Below are 21,588 nucleotides of genomic sequence, written 5' to 3'. Positions count from 1 at the left end.
ATGCATTCATTTGCTGAGATGATTCACGGTGCGCTGTCCTTTCTCACTTCCATTTGTGCGAAGCCTGAACTGGAAAAGCAGAACTGGAAAGGCCAGTTCCAGTACAAAGGGCAACAAAATATTAAAAGAAGTGACTGCAGGTTAAATATAATTTTCAAGATGCCTCTGGTAGAGTAGGAAATACGGTGAGTCTTCAAAAGAGTTGTGACCAATGAATCATGTTTGGGACGTCATAGCAAGTGGTTCATGAAACAATACTAAATGAAGTTTTCTGTACTGTTTATTTAAAATGGAGGATTAATAGGGATCCTGTGGTCCAGAACAGTTTTGAATCAGTGCCACAGAGTAACTGGAAAAATTTTTATATTGGTATTTGTTGCATACATTCTGTCCAGGTCATCTGGATTTATAAATCCCAAACACGTGCAATTCTTAATCTGCCTTCATCTGTCTATCTGTTTCTAGTCTTTGGAAATATGTCCATTTGATCTGTCAGACTGTCTTACAACACACACAGCTGCCAAGCCCTGCAGCTGCTGCAGCATTTCTGATGCCATAATTTGCATATATAGGCTAATTGCATTAAGCAAGGATCCACTCAAGCATGTCTGTTATAAATGCCAGTCATATTTGTGTGCTGTTGTGTCTTCACATGGCAGAGATTATCTTTTATATAAAATGGCCCAAACGTTAATCGCCAGGCTCCATTGATGTTGGCTACATCAAGCAGGATTATATAAGGCCATGATCTGTTTCAATACATTTTACTTAAAGGTATCTTGGCTTACAGCAATCTCGGCTTTCCTCTCTCTAAGTAATGGGTAAATTATCCCATTTTGTATTTCATTTTTTCATTGTTGTTATTTTTCATTCTGCAGGACAAGTTTAGGTTCACATTTTAGAAGATAATAAGGAGAGACAAAGGAAACTATTTATACAGGTGAATATGTCTTTTAAGAGAGAATGAGTTTTACAATAAATAGATTAGAATTACTGTCAAAATTGGTTTTGTTCATCTTGTCACAATAACTTGAAATTAAAGTAAGGCTTATTTCACAGCTGATATCTCTGATATCTATTTTCAAATTATATGAAAAATTACTTTTACAGATCAAAACAGTTCTGGAGAAGTGATGGTACATTTTACAGTGCCTTATATATATGTGTATATATTTATATGTATATATATATAATGCCTTTATGTATAAAATAATGTATATGTAACTGTACATAGAGTCAAGTAAAACTAGTTACAGGTGTCCCTCTCTGGTGTATTTTAAATGGAACTGATCTGTCTTGATAGAAAAAAAAATGGTTGTATCAGCAGCAAAATACAAAACCGAAGTTACTTTTAAAAAATGTAAACAAATAAAGTAGACTGGAAACAGTGTTTCTGCCAGTGGTTATGTTCCAGGCCATGGAAGACTGGTAGACAGATCCACCATTTTAAGGGATATTCAGAGAGAAGGCAAAGCAGTGCTGGAAGCTTGGAGAAAGTGGAGAATATGTAAGAGCAACTTGCCTTAGAAGTTGTGTTGACATCCTGTTCACCTTTTACATGTCCGTAGCCTGTCCATGTGATATTAGATGTAGAATACCCCTGTCCATACCCCTGGATGGACAATGAGCACTGTGGGCAATGCTGAGGTTGAATAACATTCCTAGACTCTATTAAGATATTCTGTCAATCTGCTGCTCATTAATCAAAGTAATTTCTGCCTTTGTGGGCATGGGCCAGTTTGCAGAAGTGTACAACGTGCTGCTTAGGCAGCAGATTCTGCCAGACTAGGAGCTTTTCCAGGGATTTAGTTGCATTGTAGAAGAAAGAAGTACCACAGGTAAGTCTTTTATTTAAAAAATATCCCCTTTCTGAAATAAAATTATTTTACAAACATTATTAATTCAAAAACCTTTTTCAGCAGACTTTGTGAAGTACCTGCCATGTAAAAGCCATAAAGCCATTGCTGCCTTCTGAGGGTTATTCCACACCTTTTGACTTCCAGCCTCCATGAGGCTTGGACTATCCATCTATTTTTTTCAATATGGGATAAGAACAGGATTCTGAAGGATTTCTTGAGCATTGTCTGTGTGTATGAAACACTCCCACTGAGTTCAGTGGTAACTGAAAGAAATAATGGGAAAGATATGTGTGGTTAGCCAGAGAAATGGCAATGCCTGGAACTCTCTAAGGGAAAAGTTGCCTTCCATACAAGAAGAAGAAGAACTGTCCTTTAGTGAGCACTGTTGTTTTGGAACTAAAGCATGCTCATGAGTTTGAGTTCAGTAAATCTTACCATTACACACAGCCATGAGGACTCAATGTAGGGCTTTCAGCACCAGAATCACAAGACTTCATACCCTGAATGAACACCTAAAATGAGAATTCCTGTTTTCAGAATAACAATAACATATTGAGCTCATGAGTGCCATGCCTAGCTCACACTGAAATCTTACTTCCCCTGAAATCAGTGGTAGTTTTTCCTTTAAGATTAATGATGCCTCATTATACTTGACATGCCATTGGGAGTGGCACCCACAGGAATTTGCTCACTGCTGTAGTTCACTGACATTAGGACTTCTTCAAGCCTCTAACTTGGAGCAAATCAAATATTTGCCATCTTTTTTTTTTTTCCTCACAACAGCACAAAGAGAAAAGTGGAATTTCATAAGCACATCCCATTCAGGGGTCAACTCCATTTTTAATAGAACTTCTGTCCCTACTCCACAGAACAGAGATAGTCTTCATGGAGGCATTTTTGAGTGGCAGGCAGCAAGGAGGAATTTGGGATTAGTGGAGCAGCAGTGTGGGCTCTTCTGCCTTTTGCTTGGCCTGTCCTGCAGTGTGGAGGGGATTGGTTCCTGGGCAGTGGTTTCCTCCTACATTCACTGCTCCCATGGATATGAGGTGGATGGCTCCTGGTGTGCCAGTTGCCCACTCATATAACTTGAAAACCTCTTTCAGTTATATAGGAGCAGAGCACATGGGGATCTTTGGGTCAGAGCTGACTGTGGAAGCTCATAAAATTGCATTATATTCTGGTTCTAGTCACAGGCACAGGTGGTTTAGCAGAATACAGCTTTGCTGTCAGCTTTTTCTCTTGTACAGTCATTGGAACAGATGGTGAAAGGATTGTTGAGGGTTTTTTTTAAACACAAGCAATGCTACTTTTTTCTTAGGAAAAACTTATCTTCTAGAAACTGCAGTGTTTGAGTAAATTCAGTGAGTAACAGCATAATTCATTTTTTGCAGCCTGTATATTATGGATCCATCTGGCCTTGGGATCAGCCCTTATTGTCTCATTGACAGATACCTAAAACATCAAGACTTAAAAACAGAGAAGTAAGTAGTTATAAATAGGTGGTACTTGGTTATGACTAATTTTTGGGGCATAGTGGAGACAGACTGCTCTGTTGCTGGCCACAATCTCCTCCATCAGAATTCACGTGCTTTGCACTGCTGTTGTTGGGAGCTTCTCAGCATCAAGCTGTGACTCACAGCGACAGAGGTGCCAGCCAGATGTTCTCCTCCAAACATGGGCTGCACGTGAGGCACAGGAATGGGCTTCAGGCATTCTGGCACCAGTTCCTGACTCTGCTGCAGATTCCTGCTGCCTTGGGGTTTTTTCCTGTGCCTCTGCTCCATGTTGGATAGGGATGTGACTTCCTGACTCACAAATGTGTTGTGTTTGTGGGAGGCTCAAGCTCTACTCTTCTGCAATCAGCTCTGCAGCTGAAGTCAAGCAGATGCCTCCCATAGGTATCCTGGAGCAGTAGGGCAGACTTGGGGCACATTTAGCCTCAAATGAAAGCATCACTTAGGTCATGTACTTGAGCAGAACGTTTCTGGGTGTTTGTGATGGGTGTTGTTGACAATAATCTTGGTATTTCACGCTGACTTTGGAAAGCTGTTTTAGTAAACAGATAAAAGACATTTCTGCCTTGATCCCTCCATTGACCCCCTGCATATTTCCCTATAATCCAAAGCCTCTGCACATTACCCACACAGCACAGTCCTCATTCCAAGAGACCATATGCTTAAGCAATGCCTTAAGCAATTCTGCTCTTCCCTGCCTGCTTCTTGCAGCAGTTGTACATATATATAATAATAACTAAAATGACTGAGCAGAAATACAGTAAAAGAAATAGCTGTAGCTTGGGAATGACCTTGAAAAGGGGGGACACTGTGATGTGCTGGTGAAGCACAGAACACATCAAGAGTTCCACAGTCATTGACATGTCGTGGGCAGCTGAGGAAACCCAGCCTTCCACATCTCTTGAGAGCAAGGACTGAGCTGCTGTATTGCCATGTGAAAAATGTTATTAATTCTTGTCTTTTTTTTTTGTATCTTAGTGCTGTACAGAAGTACTTATCCATATAAACAGCACATAAAGCTTGTCAAGGAAGGAATAATGTCTATTGGTGCACAAAATAATTACTTTTCTAGTATGGTCTTTAACTCAAGGAGCAGGAATAAGATGGAAATTATTAATTCATGGGATTTTAACACAGGAAAGCACATCCTGATTTAAGGAATAGGAAAAAATAGGTGTGTCCATGTGTAAACAGAAGTTGCATGATTTGATTTAACTGTAAAAGCAAAAAAAAAAAAATTGTTTCCACTTATACTGAGGAACAAAATAGCTACTTTTTTAAAAAGTGTAAAAACCTTCATATGGATGGATGTAATAGAAATTTAGATCATTTCTCCCTGATTCTTAATATCATTCTCTATAAGTATTTCATTTATTTTTAAGAATATTATTTTTATTATGTGTGCTCAAATTCTGTGGATATTTGTACAGCTTCTGTTTATGTATCTCTGGAGCCCTGGATGCTGCAGGACTGCATTTCAGCATGGGAACACAAATGATGGAAAGAGTCCTTTTTGGGCATAAGAGACTTGGGATGTGCTCTCTGCTTTTGTTCAGTTCTATATGTATAAATATATATATATACACACTCTGCTACTATTATTAGAAATCCCCTGCATGGGTTGGGAAAGCAGTGCCCTCCTTAGCCTGCGTTGACATTACTTATTTTTGAGTTTCCGAGTCCCTTGGATGCTCCATGACTGCCTAATCTTATGCTTAAGGATAAATTCATCACTTGACTCCTACAGCTAGTGACTTGAATAACTTACACTAATGTGGTGCTTAGACTGGCTCAGTGCAGCAGGCTGATTTTCACCTGAGGGTCTTTAACATTTCCCTAGGAAATGCATGAATACATTAGTGGAAATTCTGTGGAGTAAGTTCAGTAACATAATTTGGAAGAGGAAGAGCCAGAATGCCATTTTGTCTGATCTATACCTATAGCAATTTCCAAGTTGTCACACACACACACAAATACACACATGCATTTACATATATTTTTATGTTCCCAGATATTTATAAAACCAACCATAGCCTTTCAACTGTGTGTGCTGTGATTCAGCAGCAGCAATAGTTTTTGGCAGGGACATAATTTCAAATCTTCTGCTGAGGATGCCTGCCAAAATGTTGTTGGACAGAGATAGAATGAGGAAAGTTATTTATAAATGGGGATAATTAGGTCCTGTGCTTATTAGCATTGAGGATGAGACAGAAAGACGACGTGTAGTAATGAGTATTGTGATATGAGAAGATACTCTCCATGGTTTTCTAATTCTTGAGAGAAAAAAATCTTTAAAAAACCGTCTCAGGTTTTCACCTTTAACATCATTACGTGCTGCTCCTAGCTATGAGATTCAGACTGTGAGTTTGTGTACTGTACTGTAGGAGAGGTCTCAGAGTAATGGAAGCTTGGATTACTTCCACATGATCCAGGTGCTAACTGTCATAACTGAGCTTAAATTCTGTTTCCTCAGTCCTGGACTTTGCATTTTGTGTTCAGGCAAAACCAAATCCTGATCAGACATAGGAACTGCATTAATTCCTCTTATGTGGAAGCAGTGCTCACAACCACACCATCAGGAGAGAGCACTGTGCTGTCTGGTGCTCTGATCACCTCTGTCAGCAGAGGCAAGGCTATTTCTGTGTTCCAGCAGTCAGGTAGATGTATGTTACACTCTGTTTTTTCTTCAAGAGATACTGTCACTGGGACAAATTCACCTTTCCACTGAGGTATTCACCCTAGAGGTATAAATCCAGTGAGCACAGTGTGAAATTCCTCCCTGCAGGGTCTGGAACCCATGCTCACACAGACTGCACAGCACCCAGGACACTGCTCTCAGCCAGCTACTACAGAAAAGTGGTCACGGTGAGTCAGGAGAATAGCAATTAATATTAAAGATACCTTAGCTCCTGGCTTTGTACCAAGCTTACTAGATAGTATGACTAATGTGTAGGAGACACTTAAGCACACATCTGTGTTGAAACAGTTGAATATCCCATTAACTTTTCTTACTTCCAAGCTATTTGGATTTGTCTCACAATGCTTGGGATTTTTACAGCCTGAAGCTCCTGAAGTCTCAAGTAAATGGTTGCTTTGGGGGTTTCAGAGTTTTTCATTGGAGGTGAGGGGAAGAAATAGCCTTCAGCATTGCAGAGAAGCTTGAAATACAAAAATGGAGTCCCTCCAAAGATCATTATTTCCCTGCAGAGTGTGGGGGGTTTTTAAACACTGGCACAACACCAGCAAGGTCCAGTGCCTTCAGAAAGATTATTCATGTATTTTAAGGTGGGTGCAGTGTAAGCAAGTGCCTGGCTTGGCCTGGGCCTTGGTTTCTCTCTGAAGGGGGAATGGTGTTGGGAGAGCTGGTCTGGCTAAATTGCTGCCACTGCTGCTATTTCTGCCCTGTCACCAGCAGAGAACGTCACCTGTGTGGCTCACTATCTCCCAGGCTCTCCAGACCTGGAGTTAGCATCACTTACCCCAAAACTATTTCATCCCAGAGTTTTGCCTACACATCCTCAATGCAGGCTGTATGTGAAAACACTGAATTTAAATGCTGTTGCCAAAAAAAGAATCAGCAGGGTTTAGACAGCCTGTGCCAAGCTCATCCCTAGGGTGGTTTTTTTTTTTTTTTGAAGTAAAGCAGGGAATATCTAAAACAGCTCCTGGCAGAGAGATAGGAAAGAAAATTTGAGAGAGCTAGAATTTTGCCTTTGTATTTCTTGTAAAGCATTAAAAGGATCCTTAGAACTAGAAATCTCCTAAAGTGTGTAATTATGTGCGTCACGGTGCCTCAGATGGTTTTGCAGGCAGAGCACTCCCCTTCCTGCTAAGGGAATTTTGCAGAGCAGGTTTTTTGGTGGTTTGCAAGGGCACCTAAATGCAGTGCTGGGTTTACAGACTGCAGTGCCTAAATATTAAATGCTCAGTAGTGACAGTTACTATCAAACACAATAGAAGCTAACACTGTCAAGACCATAACAACTAATTATTTTTCTTTCTAAAACAGAAAAATAAAGGAAAATGGTGCAAAGGGAGTCAGTTGAACTTTGCAAAAGCAGCGTGTGCTATTGCAAAAGCAAATCCTCACTTGCTAATCAGGATTAGGAGAAATGCCTGAGTTGTTTCATTGTTGGGAGCTATCAGCAGCACCTGTGCTTCATTAGCAAAATCAAAGTTTACTGTTATCTAAGACAAAAACGTTGGGGGGGGGGGGGGGGCAGGTGGTCCTTGAGGCAATAATATCAAATCCCCTTTTGTTTCCTGGAGAATGATTACAGTGAAATACTTTGCTTATGTTTCCATTCTTTAGACCATCTGTTTCAAATTAAACCCTTCTGGCAGGATACATCATCATGTATTAGAGTGTTACATTAGATAATGCAGAGTTAGTACGGCTGTTATAAGCCCTTAGTTTCATGACTGTGACTTCAGGGACAGAACTGAAGTGTTTACATAATGAAAGAGCCAGAAACTGTTAATAAAACTGGTTTTCCAGTTCAGAAATTACTTTTTTTAATATGTCTTTCACAATTACATTTCTGGTGTGTCTTGATCTGCATCTAAATGTGTTTGGTACAGTGAAGACTTCTGGTTTTAGATGACTGAAAGCAAAGGTACTGAGAAGGACTTGTCAGTAACAAACTGTGAGACACCTAAGGCTGGAAACACAATCCCTGCATATGATGGAGTGACAGCCATTTCCAAAAATCTCCAGTGCCCTGTAGCATTCAAGGCACACCCCATTGATCCTAGAACACACAAAGATCTGGCAGGTAACACCCCCATATCTGAGGGAATTTTCTACATTTTCATTCTTGTCCTCTGTAGAAACTTTTTTTAATGCTTTCTGTCAGAGGCAATCTTCACATGCAAACAGAAAGAAGACAGGCCTTGGTCCTAGAACTGTCTTGGCCTGCTGCAGTCTCAGCCATTTGGGGAAACTTTAAGAAGTACAAGACCTTGTAAGGAAACTTTTTTTTTTTTTTTCTCAGTCCCAGTATACTAAAGAGGCTCGCTCACTCCTTACTAAAGCAGTAGGGTAATCAATTTAGTCCCAGGAAATGAGCAGTTCCATATAGATATATTTGAGATACTTCAGTTTAACAGTGATGCCCACTGTCACTAAAAGCATTCTTTCAATCTACTTCAGTTAGAAGGATGGTGACTGTGAGAGGAAAATAAAGAAATAGATTAATTATTCATGATATAAAGAATTTGTATGCTTTAGATAAGGCAAAGCCTGCTTTTAAATATGCTTATAGAGAGTGTGCCTGGGGAAGAGGAGAAGTCTTTCATCTTAAATAAGTTTCTCATTTTTTCTCTGGTCAAAGGAAATCTGAAGAATCCTCCAGTAGGTGATTCACACCATCTAGATTAAATTCAAGATCTGAATCACTGCTATAATAGATATATATATATGTAGAGTTTCTTGCATGCCACAATTTCCCAAAATTTTGTGCTGTATTTAACCAACACTGTATTTGTCCTGGTTACCCTTCAGCAATGCAGTCAGACACAGTCAGGGAGCCAGCATCTTCTTCAAATATTTTTTTTTTAACTAATCAAATCGTACTAACTAAAGTTGCTTGAAACCAGTATTCTCTCTTGCTCCATTAAAAAAAAAATAAGTGAGCTTAAGTGGCATCATTTTATAACCCAAAGGTTTAGTGTATCATTTAAATGTTGCAGGGTCTGAAGCGGGCCAGGATGACATCAGTATTTCCTCTAAGAAGTCCAGGAGTAAGTCCACAGTGTATGTCTGAATACATGTGGTTCAAATGACATAATGTTATTTTTTTTTCTCTCTGTTGCTCTTTCAAGAATAAATTTACTCCTTTTTTTAATACATTGGGTAGGTGACACATGGTGAGTAAAAAAAAATTGAGGTCCTGGAATAGGCTTTTAAAAACCACATTTTCCTTGTTTCAGATGTTCTTTTATTACTCTGTTTTGTCTAAAAAAAAAAAAAAAAGCCTGAAAGTTCATAAACTTTACTTGCCAGTTGTAGGCTAGAGACCTGCCCTTGCTCTCCCTGTAGCTAATGGTAAAACATCCAAACACTGACTCATTCCTGGGCTGATCCAAATCCCATCCAGAGATGAGTTGTTTGTATTCCTGGTGAAGTTAACCCCGAGGGCTTCTGCGGGGCTGCTTTTGCCACAGGGTTTTTTTGCCTGCCAGGGGATGCCATTTGTTGGGCTCTGCCTGTGCTGACCTTTCTGACAATCTTTTGCTGGCTTTCTGAGTTCTCTTTTCTTTGCTCTGGTCACAGCACGGTTCAGAGGCTGCCCTAACCTTCAGTGTCCTCCCTGAAGGTATCTCTGCATCAAACCACAGAAATGGGATAAGCCCTTGGGAATCATCCCTGAGGATTGGACCTATGGCATCAGTAGCACAAGCATTTACTGCTTTCGCTAACAGAATAATTCCATTAGTGGCCATCAGCAGGTTGTTATCCTCTTACATGGATTTTCTGCTTACAGATGAAATACAACACAATAAAACTGGATTACAATAGCAGCAATATAAATACGTATAGAAAGAAAAGAGCAAGAAGCTGGGTAGTTACTGATGGAACACAGGACTGTATATTCAAGCTAGTGGTAACCTTCAACAAATTATTTTTGGAGTTTTACTTAATTGAATTGCAAGTTTTAAAAAGTGGTAAACATAATCTAATTTAAAATAACATTTTTGGACATACTGAGGAAAATCTAAAGTAATCTCAAAAGACTTTTGAACATAAGTTGTCTAAGTGTATTAGTACCTAGCCCAAGCAAAAATAAACCACAGAATGGTGCACAGGCACAGGACATTCCTGATGGTGAAGTGTTAGTGCAGAAGAATGACAGCCAAAAGGCAGTACTGAGGCAAACAATATTAGCCGTTTTCATTTTCTAGCATAATGAGATTACCCAGATGTTCAACAATACTTTTTTTGTGCTGGGGAAACCATTTTGACTATTGCTTAACAAGAGTCTGAAACTTTTCTGGTGGTGAGCAGAGCTCAGTCCTGGTGCTTTTGGTGACACTGCCATGCACTCCAGAAACTTGCCTGTGTTTATTACTGGTGTTTTGAGCTCAAATGGCAGTTACTTGTGCAAGCAACACATCTCAACACTGAAATTTCAAACAGAACCGTATGATTTTAGAATTCAGTTCAAGCTACTAAGAATTGGAATTGTTTTATTTACCCGATCCAGCTTCAGCCTGTCCCTGTGCCCAAGTGAGTGATGGTGTCTGGTGCAGATTTTTCCTTCTTTTGTGAGATGCTGGAGGTCAAATGGGATTCAGGTTAGAGGGCAGGCTGGAGAGGAAGAGATAGGACACAAGTGGGAGCATTTATTGGAAAAAAAGTATTACTAGGGATAAAAGAGAAAAGGCATTATGGAAGAAAATATTTAGAAAGCATTTGCATGACTTTGGGAGAGTGAGACCTGGGGAAAAGGGACTGTGCTACTTCAGGAGGAAATGGCTATGAGGTTTTTTCTTCGGGCTCTTGGTAAGAAAGAACATATGCAGTATAAACATACACACACTTATTATATAATAAGATAAAATTAAGAAAAAGCATAAAATTAACATTTTAAAGCTACATAAGAAGAAACAGAAAGCTGAGTATCTTAAATACAGAGAATTAACAGCCAAGAAGGATAAGGGAGGGTGTGTAGCAGATTTTCATCAGGGTTTTACTTATGATTTATTTATGTGACCCCTGGGAGCCACAGTTGGTCTGTGAAATGCCCCAGAGCCAAAGGACCTGTGCTCCAGTCAGATGTGTCTCCTCTGTACCGTATGTGTGTGAGACAGAGACACGGAGTGGTGGACAGGGGAAAGACACTCTGCTGGGAAAGCTGGAAGGTGGCTTAACTTTAACAGACCATTTTCTTTTGGGCAGGCACAGCGTCCTTGTACCCCTGCTGCCAGTGCTGCAGCAGGCTGAGCCTCCTAACTCCAGGAACACATCTCTGTGTGCTCGGCAGGGGACAGGCTCTGGTCTCAGGGGCTCCGGAGTCACTCACACTGCTTGAAATCTGGTAGTTGGAAACTGTCTGCCCAGTTGGCATGTTAGTGGAATAACAGGAATAGTATTACAGACTTTATAGTGTGGGGAATGGGGGGTATGGAATTGGAGGCTGAACAGGTGGACAGGAGTGGTAAGAATGCATAATTAAATAAGCAAAGGTTGGAAAATGAAATTTGTAGAATCTGCTGGTATCCCAAGGTCCACATTCAGCAGCAGTTCTGTCACCATTTGCAAACTACTGAATCTGACAGGTAGTAACCAGTGCATCCCCAGTTTGGGATGTCAGCTCAGAAAAAGGGGGCTCTGTTCTGATTTTCTCTCCCTGAGGCCTCTGTTGTGAGGTTGAGACAACAGTGGTCATCTACAGGTAACTAACATTCCAGTGTGAAGGAATTAACATTCCAGTTTCACCGTGTCTTCTGCACAAGGCAATGTGTGGAGCTGTAACAAGCTCTGGCTTCTGAAGAGAGTCTCCATGTGAAGAGGGGAGCAGAGTTCAGGCCAGAGGCACAAGAGGTGGGACAGAATGCCCAGGTGGGTGCTGCCAGCTCGGCATCTGGCTGGTAACCACATTTATTTCCCAAAATGTAGGTTCCTGGTTTCCAGTACCAGGGACCCAGTGCTGCCTATAAGAGATGGATTCCTGTGTGACAGAATCACAGAATTGCTGGGGTTGGAAGGGACCTCTGGAGATCATCCAGTCCAACCCCCTAGCCAAAGCAGGGTCACCAAGAACAGGTGACACAGGAATGCATCCAGGTGGGTTTGGAATGCCTCCACAGAAGGAGACCCCACGACCTCCCTGGACAGCTGTTCCAGTGCTCTGCTGCCCTCAACGTAAAGAAGTTCCTCCTCGTGTTGAGGCGAAACTTGTATTTCAGCTTAAGGTCATTAGTCCTTATCCCATCACTGGGGACCAGTGAAAAAGAGTCTTCAGACTGAACAGAGCTACCCCAGTCTGCCCTCATAAGAGATGCTCCAGACACATCATCTTTGCGGCCTCTGCCGGGCCTTCTCTAGTAACTCCTGCTCTTTGTTGTACTGAGGAGCAGCTGGACACAATGATAAGGCTCGGGGCTTATAATTAAATATGACTGACGTGGCAGTGCCGGGTTAGTGGTTGGACTCAACATACAGGTTTTTCCCACCGTGAAGGACTGGTCACCGCATCAGGCGAATAAACAAGGCAGGGCTGCCGGGGATCCCCTGCCCAGCCCCACGCGGTGACCCGGCTGGGGCGGGAGCCGGTTTGGGAGCGGCCTGGCAGGACCAGCCCCTGAGCCCGGGCACCCCGGCTGGGAGAGAGGGGCCAAGCACGGGCCCGTGGGGGTCTGTGAGGGCCGGGGGTCGGCGGGGTCCGTGCAGCCCCGTGCTCCCCGTTCGCGGAGGAATCTTGCCCCGCACCGCGCTCCGTCCGGGGTGGGGCGGGGCGGGCGGCGCGGGGCGGGCTCGCCGGTGAGGGGCACGCTGCCGCCCCGCCATGTCGGTCCGCCGCGCCCTGGCGCTCGCCGCCTGCGGGCTGGCGGGCGGCTCCGTCCTGCTCTCTGCCGTCGTCGTGGGCAAGCAGCCGGCCCGCGGCGGTGGCGATAGCGAGCCGCGCCCGGGCGGCTCCGCCGTGCCCTCCGCCGCGCCGCCCGGCTTGCTGCTGCTGCCGCCCGCCGCCTCCTGCCCGCCGACCGCCGGCTGGATCGAGAGACCCGCCGGCACCGGCAGCTACTGGGACAGCAACTGGGACAGGTGAGCGCGGCCGGGCTGCGGTGGCGGGGCCGCCTCCTCGCCCGGGGAGGTCGCGGCTGTGGGGCCGAGGGGCCGGGGTGTTCGGGGGGCGGCGGGAGCTGCCCTGGGCTCCTCTCTGGAGCCCCGCCGGGGGAAGCGGGCTCGGGGCGGGACTGGGCCTCTCGGGGGTCGGGAGGCCCCGGGGCCCCGCGGGAGCAGCCCCCGGCTCGACGGGGACCAGGACTCGTTTCCCGGCGAAATTCCGTGTGGTACCCTGCTCGGAGCAGAATTCAGCTGAAGTTCCTGAACACCCGTGGAACGCTGGAGTGCCCGAGAGCTCTGAGGGATGTGCCAGCGCTGGGTTTTGTTCAGACAGCTCCGAGACTTACCCTTTATTATGATGCTTTTAGCCAGAGAGACTGCCAAGCCTCAGGCTTGTGATAAATGTAAGCAGTGGACAGAAGCGTGTCTTTTTTTTTTTTTTCCTTTTCTTTTTTTTTTTTTTCCTTTTCTTTCTTTTTTTTTTTTTTTTTTCTTTCTTAAGCTATTTCTCGATTGCTGTACGTTCTGCACCAGGGTTTTTGAGCTCGGCAGCAGCTCCCGTGTGGATGCCAAGCGCTCTCACGTGCTGGGCAGGCACCGGGCCTGCTGCTCGTGAGGCTGCCCGGGCATAAATCCTTTTAAAGGCAGTCGCGTTCTTCAGCGTTGAAATACATTCACCCAAGGGTTTACTACATTTTTTCTGAATCTTTAATTAGAACGTGCAGATATCTGAATGGAGCTTTGGCTCGTTTAGCTTCGGTCTGGTAGAATTATCTCCCAGGGGAGACTTATGTCAGGCTCTAGTTTAATCATAGTAAATCCAAACCTAAGCACTAACAGATTTTTTATTGTATAATGCATCGTTTTGATTTTTGAGAGGCTAGAGGATCAAGTGCTCATGTAAATAGGACTATGTACACCCCGGTGATAAAAATAATACCTTTATTAAATAAGGTTACAGCTGGTTACACAATTATACTGATGGAGGTACTAAAGCTGCTTGTTCAACTGCAGCTCCAGGCCTTTCTCATTCTGCTAAATGGTTGATTTTCGTCAAGGGTTCTAAAGTACTTTGAAGTAATTTTTTTTTAAACCAATCCAGGAAGTAGAGATTGTGCTGCAAGTTACTGAGCTGTTGCTATTGCCTGAACAAACATGGCCAGATAATACTTCCTACCAGCTCAGGACAGCAAATCACCATTCGTCATAGTGTGCAGATAGTGGCAGTGGAATGAAAGTATTACCCCAGATCAATTTGTTTTCAGCTCCTTGTGGTCTTCCAGTTGGTTGTGCCTGCTTGAAATCTTAATCTCAATTTTTGGATTTTGTTGGCAGATGCACTTAATATGCAGAGTTAAATGGCTTATAAATACACAGAATATCTGACAACTGCTCTTTGGGTGCAAAGAATGTTTACAAAGTCAAGTCTTGAGCAGATAACCAGGTACTGCAATATTCTTAACAACCAATGGCTTTTCAAGTTTGATACAAACAAATGCAAGTATCAAACTTGTTATTGGTCTGATAGGATGTCACACTTGGAATGTTGGTCTCTGCCACTTGCACAGGAATTGTGCAGCTTAGTTCTTGGAGAAGATAGATCTAGTTTCACTCATGTGGAATACTTCATGGCAGGCATCAGATGAGTTATTCCCCTTGCTGCTTTACAAATGTGCTTTAATTGATTTTAGAGATTTTTTTTTTTCCTATCCTATCTTGCCAGCAGTATAGTTTCCAGTGAATCAGAAGTATCCTGTGAAATAGCAATACAACTTCTTGTTACTGGACTATTGTTTCATTTTCAATGCCTTCTTGAACTTCTAACAGCTTGAGGCATGTGTGGAGTCTCATTGTCTAATGGAAATCATGTGTTCAGTAAATGGAGGCAGGAGGGCTTTGCACAGCCAGTCTTGCTGTGAAAAATAGATGTGGGAAGCAGCAGTTTTCTGTGAACAAATTACTTTGTGCCAAACTGAATAAAAATTATTTTTCATTAATGTCATCAAATAAGCAACTTTAATAATGGAAGAAGGGAGGGGTGTGGTATGAATAAAATATGCTCTGAGGTGAAATGACATAGAAAAGGATTTGTATTAATGGGGCAGAGGATCAGTGCAGAGAGGGGCCCAGACTAACATGGGGAAGGTTTGGGCAGGGTTAGTGCTGGCATGGGAGATCTGTAGCACTAAATCTGATAGCAGAGAGAGGGGAAAACCCCCGTGTCCTCAGGAGGAACTGGGTCAGCTCTCTGGGTGATGTGCAGAGCAGGGTGCTCATGTGCACTGTGACAAGTGGAAGAGAGATTAAAGTGGCATGAGGGGAGAGAGTGCTGGAAAAGATGAAAGGATAAATGAAACACTCCAGGCTGAAAAAGTTTCACTGGAGAGACTGATGTGACCTAGTTTAAGCAGAAAATAATTCTCAGTGTGCACTGCAGAAGGTTGGAGTCTTTCTAGGATGTTGTGGGGGGGGGTGATTTTTTTAGTCATTTGATGTAAATGTGATTGATAACGTGTAAATTTTATAGGTGTTATCACAGGGCCTTTTAGATATTTTCTTTTTAGAGCATTTTCTTTCTTTAACGGTCAGTCAACACTTCTTCCTATTTTCCTGGGTATCCTTCCTGGTTAGTTTTTCTTGTCAAAACCCCTACTGTTATATCCTACAAGTTTTTCTGTTCTTCACTGCTTTGTTTTTTTCCCAAGAATTAATTCACTTAGTGTCTGGCACTAAGTGGCAGATTTACCTATGTCAAGTTACACCTTTTAACCCATGGCATTAACTTTTTTTCATGCAGGCACTTATTTTTACTTTTCACACTAAGGTTTGAATCAATTTTGTGATACAAGTGACTAAATTGTCAGTTTTAGTTCTTCAACTATGTCTGGAATTAAGGCAAGACTACAGACCTGTAAAATTCCCCTGCCTCTTAGTCTCCCCTGACTAAAAATGACTCTTTAAATGTCTTTGCTTAGACGTGAACCACTGGCTCTTATCAACCTCAAAAAGAAGAATGAAGAAACGGGGGAGGAAGAGCTTGCCTCTCGCTTAGATCACTGCAAAGCAAAAGCCACCAGGCACATATTCCTTATCCGTCATTCCCAGTACAATTTGGATGGCCGGGCTGATAAAGACAGAACTCTGACTCCACTGGGTACGTATCACTAGCAGCAGCATGCTTTGCATTTTGAGGAAATTACTTTTCACCTGATGAGTACAGGTCTAACTCAGCACTGTTCTGGGTCTTGCTGCCAAACCTTAATCTACTTTCTGTATTAATTTCTGGCAGAAAGATGTCATGAGTTAGTTTGTTTACTTCAGTTTTGATCCAAAGATTAAGATGTGATTTTAGAGAGTTCTAAACACGCTCAGTTGTAAAGAAACTTGTCAAAGGAAATTCCAAATTATCTTGAAGTTGCTTGAGCAAATTTTCCTGCCAGCTGATGTAATTCCTAAGGGCTGAGGCTTTTGAACTTCATCCACTGAGATGGACTTTTCTTGTGTTTCTCTTAATTTAGTCTGCTGATTTATTAAAAAGAAAAGACCTCTGACTTTCAGCTGGAGTGTTTATAATTAAATACATAGCACTTTTGCTGCTGTCACTGTTTCTGGGAGTACTGCTAATCAGTTACATGAAATGAGGATAACCTTTGTCTGTGTTAATCTTAACTCACTGATCCTGTGACTAGGTCTCAAAAGCTAATTAGTATTACTTTTAATAATGTACTTTAAAACAGTGAACGCTTCCTTGATTATATATGTGCCAACACTGTTTTCAGAGGGGGAAGAATTATTACTGTGGATGTTTTTTTCCACCCACATCTCAATTACTGGTGTGCAAACAGGAGTGAAATGCTAATTGCAGGCCTCAAGTGCTGTCCTCAGATGGTAGCAAAGCATGTTAATCCTGTCTCATCCTGTGCCTTAAGTGACTTAACCTGTCTGTTGTCTTTTCACCTGACTGCCTGAAAGGTGGGATGAACCTTCCTGAGGCTGCCCATGTGCTGTGAACTGTGCCCAGCTGGTGTTGCCTTTATGAACAACAATACAATGTCAGGCCTGAGGGGAATTTTTGATTCCTGGGGATGGGGCTAGCAGGGCTATTGAGTGCTTTAGTGAAAGTTGCTGAATATCAAGTTTTGGGGTTTTTTTTTCTAATTGAAATAAACAATTTCTTTCCTACTGATGGGAGTATGACCTGAAATTGTCCAGCCAGTAAGCTTGTCCGAGTAGTGGCTCTGATGAAAATGTTTTCCAGTTGCTTTTTGAAAGGAAAAAGCCTGACATTGATGTAGATCTTTTATGCATGCTGGACAACTCTCTTGGTAGTTTGCGTGGGGTGCTAAAGGGAGTGTTAGCAATTTATATAATGAATGTGCTTTTAAAGGTCGAGAGCAGGCTGAACTGACTGGACACAGGCTGGCAAGCTTGGGATTAAAATTTGATCAGATTATCCACTCCTCCATGACTAGAGCAACTGAAACAACTGAAATTATAAGCAAACATCTCCCAGGTAAGAGACTTCCCTTGATTTTTCATTGTCTTCTGAGCCTTAAAACTGCTTCCAGTAGAATTCTAAGCTTGTCCTTAAAGTTGAGTTGTTATTTAGCCATTTCCCAGCCCTATGTGAATGTCTGTATTTATAAAGAAACCTACAGCTGTAATTCTGCTTGTCTGCAGTTTATCTTTAAAAATTCAAATACACTTTTTCAAAGTGTAACAGACAGGGAAAACAGCTTGCTGTTCTGTTCAGTTGGAATAAATTGTCGTGCTGATGGCAAAACAATTTTATTGGGGAGATTCACATCCCTTAATACAAGTGTGTAGACTAAAATGGATAAATGGAGAGGAAGCAGTCCTCAAAGAAAGACTGTGAAAAATGTATTGATTGTAGAGTTGTGGGGCTGTTTGTAATGGCATGTGAACAACTCCTTTCTGACTGTGTGTGCCATATTTCAGGAGTTAAAAAAATCAGTACTGATCTGCTGAGAGAGGGAGCACCTATAGAACCAGACCCTCCAGTCTCCCACTGGAAACCAGAAGCTGTGGTAATTTTTCTTTAAAGTTTTTGGGGTTTTTTGTTCATGGTTTGGGTTTTTTTTTTTTTCAGCGTACTCTGTATGGACAGTAGCAATAACTTGCAGTGTCTGAGCCGATGTTTATTACCTCAGCCCTTAGCTAACTGCAGTCTTTCCTCCTCCTCAGTAAGTGTGCAGAACAGTTAAAATAACCTGCATCCTTGAGCATTAGTTCAGCCCCAAGTGTGTACCCCAGTAACCAGGAGCTCTTGAGGAGACGAGGCCCCGGGGATGCAGGCAGCGGCGCGTGCTGCTCTGAGCTGAGCTGTGTGTAACTGTGACCTCGCTGCCTTCAGCAGTATTACGAAGATGGAGCTCGAATTGAGGCTGCTTTTCGGAACTTCATTCATAGAGCTGATGCCAAGCAGGAGGAGGACAGCTACGAGATCTTCGTGTGCCACGCCAACGTCATCCGCTACATCGTGTGCAGGTACGGCCTGGCTGCCCTGCTCACCTGGGGCTGCTCAGGGGGGGTTCACTGAAGCAGGGCTGCCTTGTGGCACCACTCAGGGAGATGTGTTGATCTCACTTTAGAACTGGTTGGAAATCAATGCCTGCATTGTGAGCAGCTGCTTCTGCAACTTCATCAAGGTGCGTCTGAAAATTAGAACACTTTAATTCTAAAGCAAAAATGGCTAACGCAGTGAAACTTAACCATTTTTGTACATCTGGACAGTTAATTTAATTACTATATGCTTTTGCCTCCATAAACCTGACGGTAGTGCCTGTTGGAAAATATTACAAATAGGTTACATTACTTCTACAAATAGATGCATTACTGGATCCATCTCTTTGAGGCATATTTAAAGATTGATTCAGTTTTGGGAATTCTTTCCTAATGGGTATTTTTGAGTTATGTTCAAGTTGCATTAGTGCGTTTTTGTGGTAACATCCAGTATTGGATTAAAGGGAGAGTGGATCTTTCCAATAACATCAAGGGTTGTTCATAAAGGAGAAAACAGTTCTGGATCTCTGCCTGTCTCTGTATCCAGTCATCTGAGTCTGTTTTATTCCTCTTCCCCATCAACAACTCACTGTCTGTAAGATAATTTGTTGTGAGCAGGACAGATGTGATTAAACTTTAATCTGATCAATACCTACAAATAGTTTCAGTTAGCTTTATTTAGCTGAGCTAGGTAAATGCTGGCCTGTCTGCTCTGTGGGCTGCTTTAGAGCTTTCAAAAATTGGTGTACTTGAAATTATCGATCAGGTAAACAGAATATTCTTTCCTGTGCTAAAACATACCGTGTTGTTCCTGCCAAGGCTTTTTCTGAAATACTTGCATACTTTTTGTCTCTTTGTTGTTGCTTTCCTTTTCATTTTAATGCCTCTTCTGTGCATTTGATTCCAGGCAATCTGATAGCACAACTGAACACAATTTATCTAACATTTCCTTCAAATCTAGCTTGGCTGTAGCTGGTATTTATTTTCATGGGCTTTCTACAAGACTGTCATAAGAGTTAAAACCAAGTTATTCCTCAGTTTCAGAGGCAAAAGCTATTTGAGGCAACATGCTGTTTTTTGCAGTTGTTTAAATGTGGTTGGTGGAGCTCCTGAGGCTGTTGAGTTAGGAAATCAGAATGGCTGCAGACCAGCTGTCATGCTGTGTTTCTGTGGAAGGCACAAGGCATTTTGCTTGTCCTTCCTGGGGAATGATGTAGCCTGTGGAAAGTAGTTCTGGAGAATTTCTTCCCTAGGCACCTGATGGCCACTGGAGGGAATCCTGTGTCACTGCCTCTGCTGTGGAGGCGTGGCTGAAACGAAGTGTGACAGTCAGTGTTTGCCACATCCACCTGCTCTCTGCTGAGCCAGCTCTGCCCTGTGCCACCTGCACAGGTGTTGTGCTGCCGGAGCCTGGGCCATCCCCTGCCTTGTGTGTGACGGGGCTGCTCACAAGCACTCCAGGGCAGCCTCACTGCATTCGAGCTGCTGCCTTCTGTCCACTTGAACTAATCCTGTCAGCAGTAATCACACCCATCTGCTGGACACTGCTTAGCCAAGTGCACTCTTGGCCATGCTCCAGTTACCAACGCTGTCGTTCTACGACAGAGGCTTTTCCGAGGCTGACTGAGGGCATTGGTATGCACTGCACAATGCCCACCAAGTTTGATTTTCCCCCTCCTTCCCCCCCTTCTCTGGGACACAAGGTGATGCTGTGAGGGCTTGTTAATCTAACTGTTCATGAATTACTGACCTATGTGTTTTTGTCACCAGAGCACTGCAGTTCCCCCCAGAAGGCTGGCTGCGCCTGTCTCTCAACAACGGCAGCATCACTCACTTGGTGATACGTCCCAACGGCAGAGTGGCCCTTCGAACACTGGGTGACACAGGTTTCATGCCACCAGACAAAATCACACGCACCTGAGTGAGCCAGATGGATGGATGGCTGTCTGGGAGCTGCCTCTAGTCTCTTTGCACTAGCACATTCTGCTACAGTACCACTAGATTTTTATTACATTGGGGTGTGATGCTGTCTTAAAATGTCCTTTAGCCCCATTCCTCTTTCGTATTCATATCTGCCTTTCACTCCAGAGAAGAAGAAACCATTGTAAGCCTGAACATGTCCAGTCCTTAAGTATTCCCCAAAACTCAAAGCTGAGCTGTGGAATACAGGTTGAATGTCTGCTCAGCACTTGCAAGAGCACTGACTTTTCCCCCACCCTGCTGTGAATTTCTCTAACCAAAGCTTGCTCCTGTGGGTATTTTCCTTGTGCAGGAAAAGCAATTGGTGTGGGAACAGCCTTGTGTCACACTGCAGGCTAAAACAAAAGGTGAGCCAGCTTGTTCCAGCTCCTGCAGAAGTGACAAACAGGGTATTCTGCTGTCTTAAGGACAAAGGGATAAAGCTTCAGTTTTTGTAAACTGTTGAGTGTGTATGTTGATATTGTGTCATTGTTCCCCTCTGCCCCCAAAATGCCCATGTGAACTGTGCCTGGAGGTTATGAGCATAAAGGAAAGAGGGTAAAAAACCATTTGCCTCAGAGCTGTGGTGCTAGAACTAACTGCTGCTTATGTTAAGTGTTCCACCATCCTCAGGATGTCTTTTAAGATGTTAAGAATATTTTTCAGTCTTATAAAGCCTTTAACCAAAGCGTGGTCTAGAGAAGGCTGTAGGGATGAGACTGTAGCACTAAGATGGGAGGAAAGGAAAGCAGCAGTCTTCTCAAAGTGCTCTCAGTTTATGTAACATTTTTGAGTGCTCTTTCCCATTGATTTGTATTTATTGATACCTTACTTGCAGAGTAAAGCAATACCACCACTGAGTTCAGGGTAGTGATGCTGCAGGTCAGAGGTCCTGCAGCACTGGAGCAACTGCTGTTGCCAGAATGGCGAGTAGGTGGCCATGAGC

General features: G+C 42.9%; 1 protein-coding gene across 2 annotated transcripts; it reads left to right on the top strand.

Annotated features, from left to right (window-relative positions):
* The first annotated feature begins 12,882 nt into the window (after positions 1-12,882).
* PGAM5 (PGAM family member 5, mitochondrial serine/threonine protein phosphatase) lies at positions 12,883-21,143 on the top strand. Of its 2 annotated transcripts, none has more exons than XM_062504383.1 (7): positions 12,883-13,017; positions 13,096-13,139; positions 16,136-16,314; positions 17,548-17,673; positions 18,120-18,208; positions 18,538-18,668; positions 20,454-21,143. In XM_062504383.1, exons 1-7 carry the CDS (start codon positions 12,883-12,885, stop codon positions 20,602-20,604), a joined length of 855 nt encoding a protein of 284 aa, XP_062360367.1. In that variant the 3' UTR covers positions 20,605-21,143. The 2 variants fall into 2 exon arrangements, with proteins under 2 accessions (XP_062360367.1, XP_062360366.1); XM_062504382.1 differs by having other exon boundaries at positions 18,535-18,668.
* Positions 21,144-21,588: the final 445 nt, after the last annotated feature.

The sequence above is a fragment of the Cinclus cinclus genome, chromosome 17 (genome assembly GCF_963662255.1).
Source record: "Cinclus cinclus chromosome 17, bCinCin1.1, whole genome shotgun sequence".
NCBI classification, from domain to species: Eukaryota; Metazoa; Chordata; class Aves; order Passeriformes; family Cinclidae; genus Cinclus; species Cinclus cinclus.
This window is presented reverse-complemented; position numbering and strand designations above follow the sequence as displayed.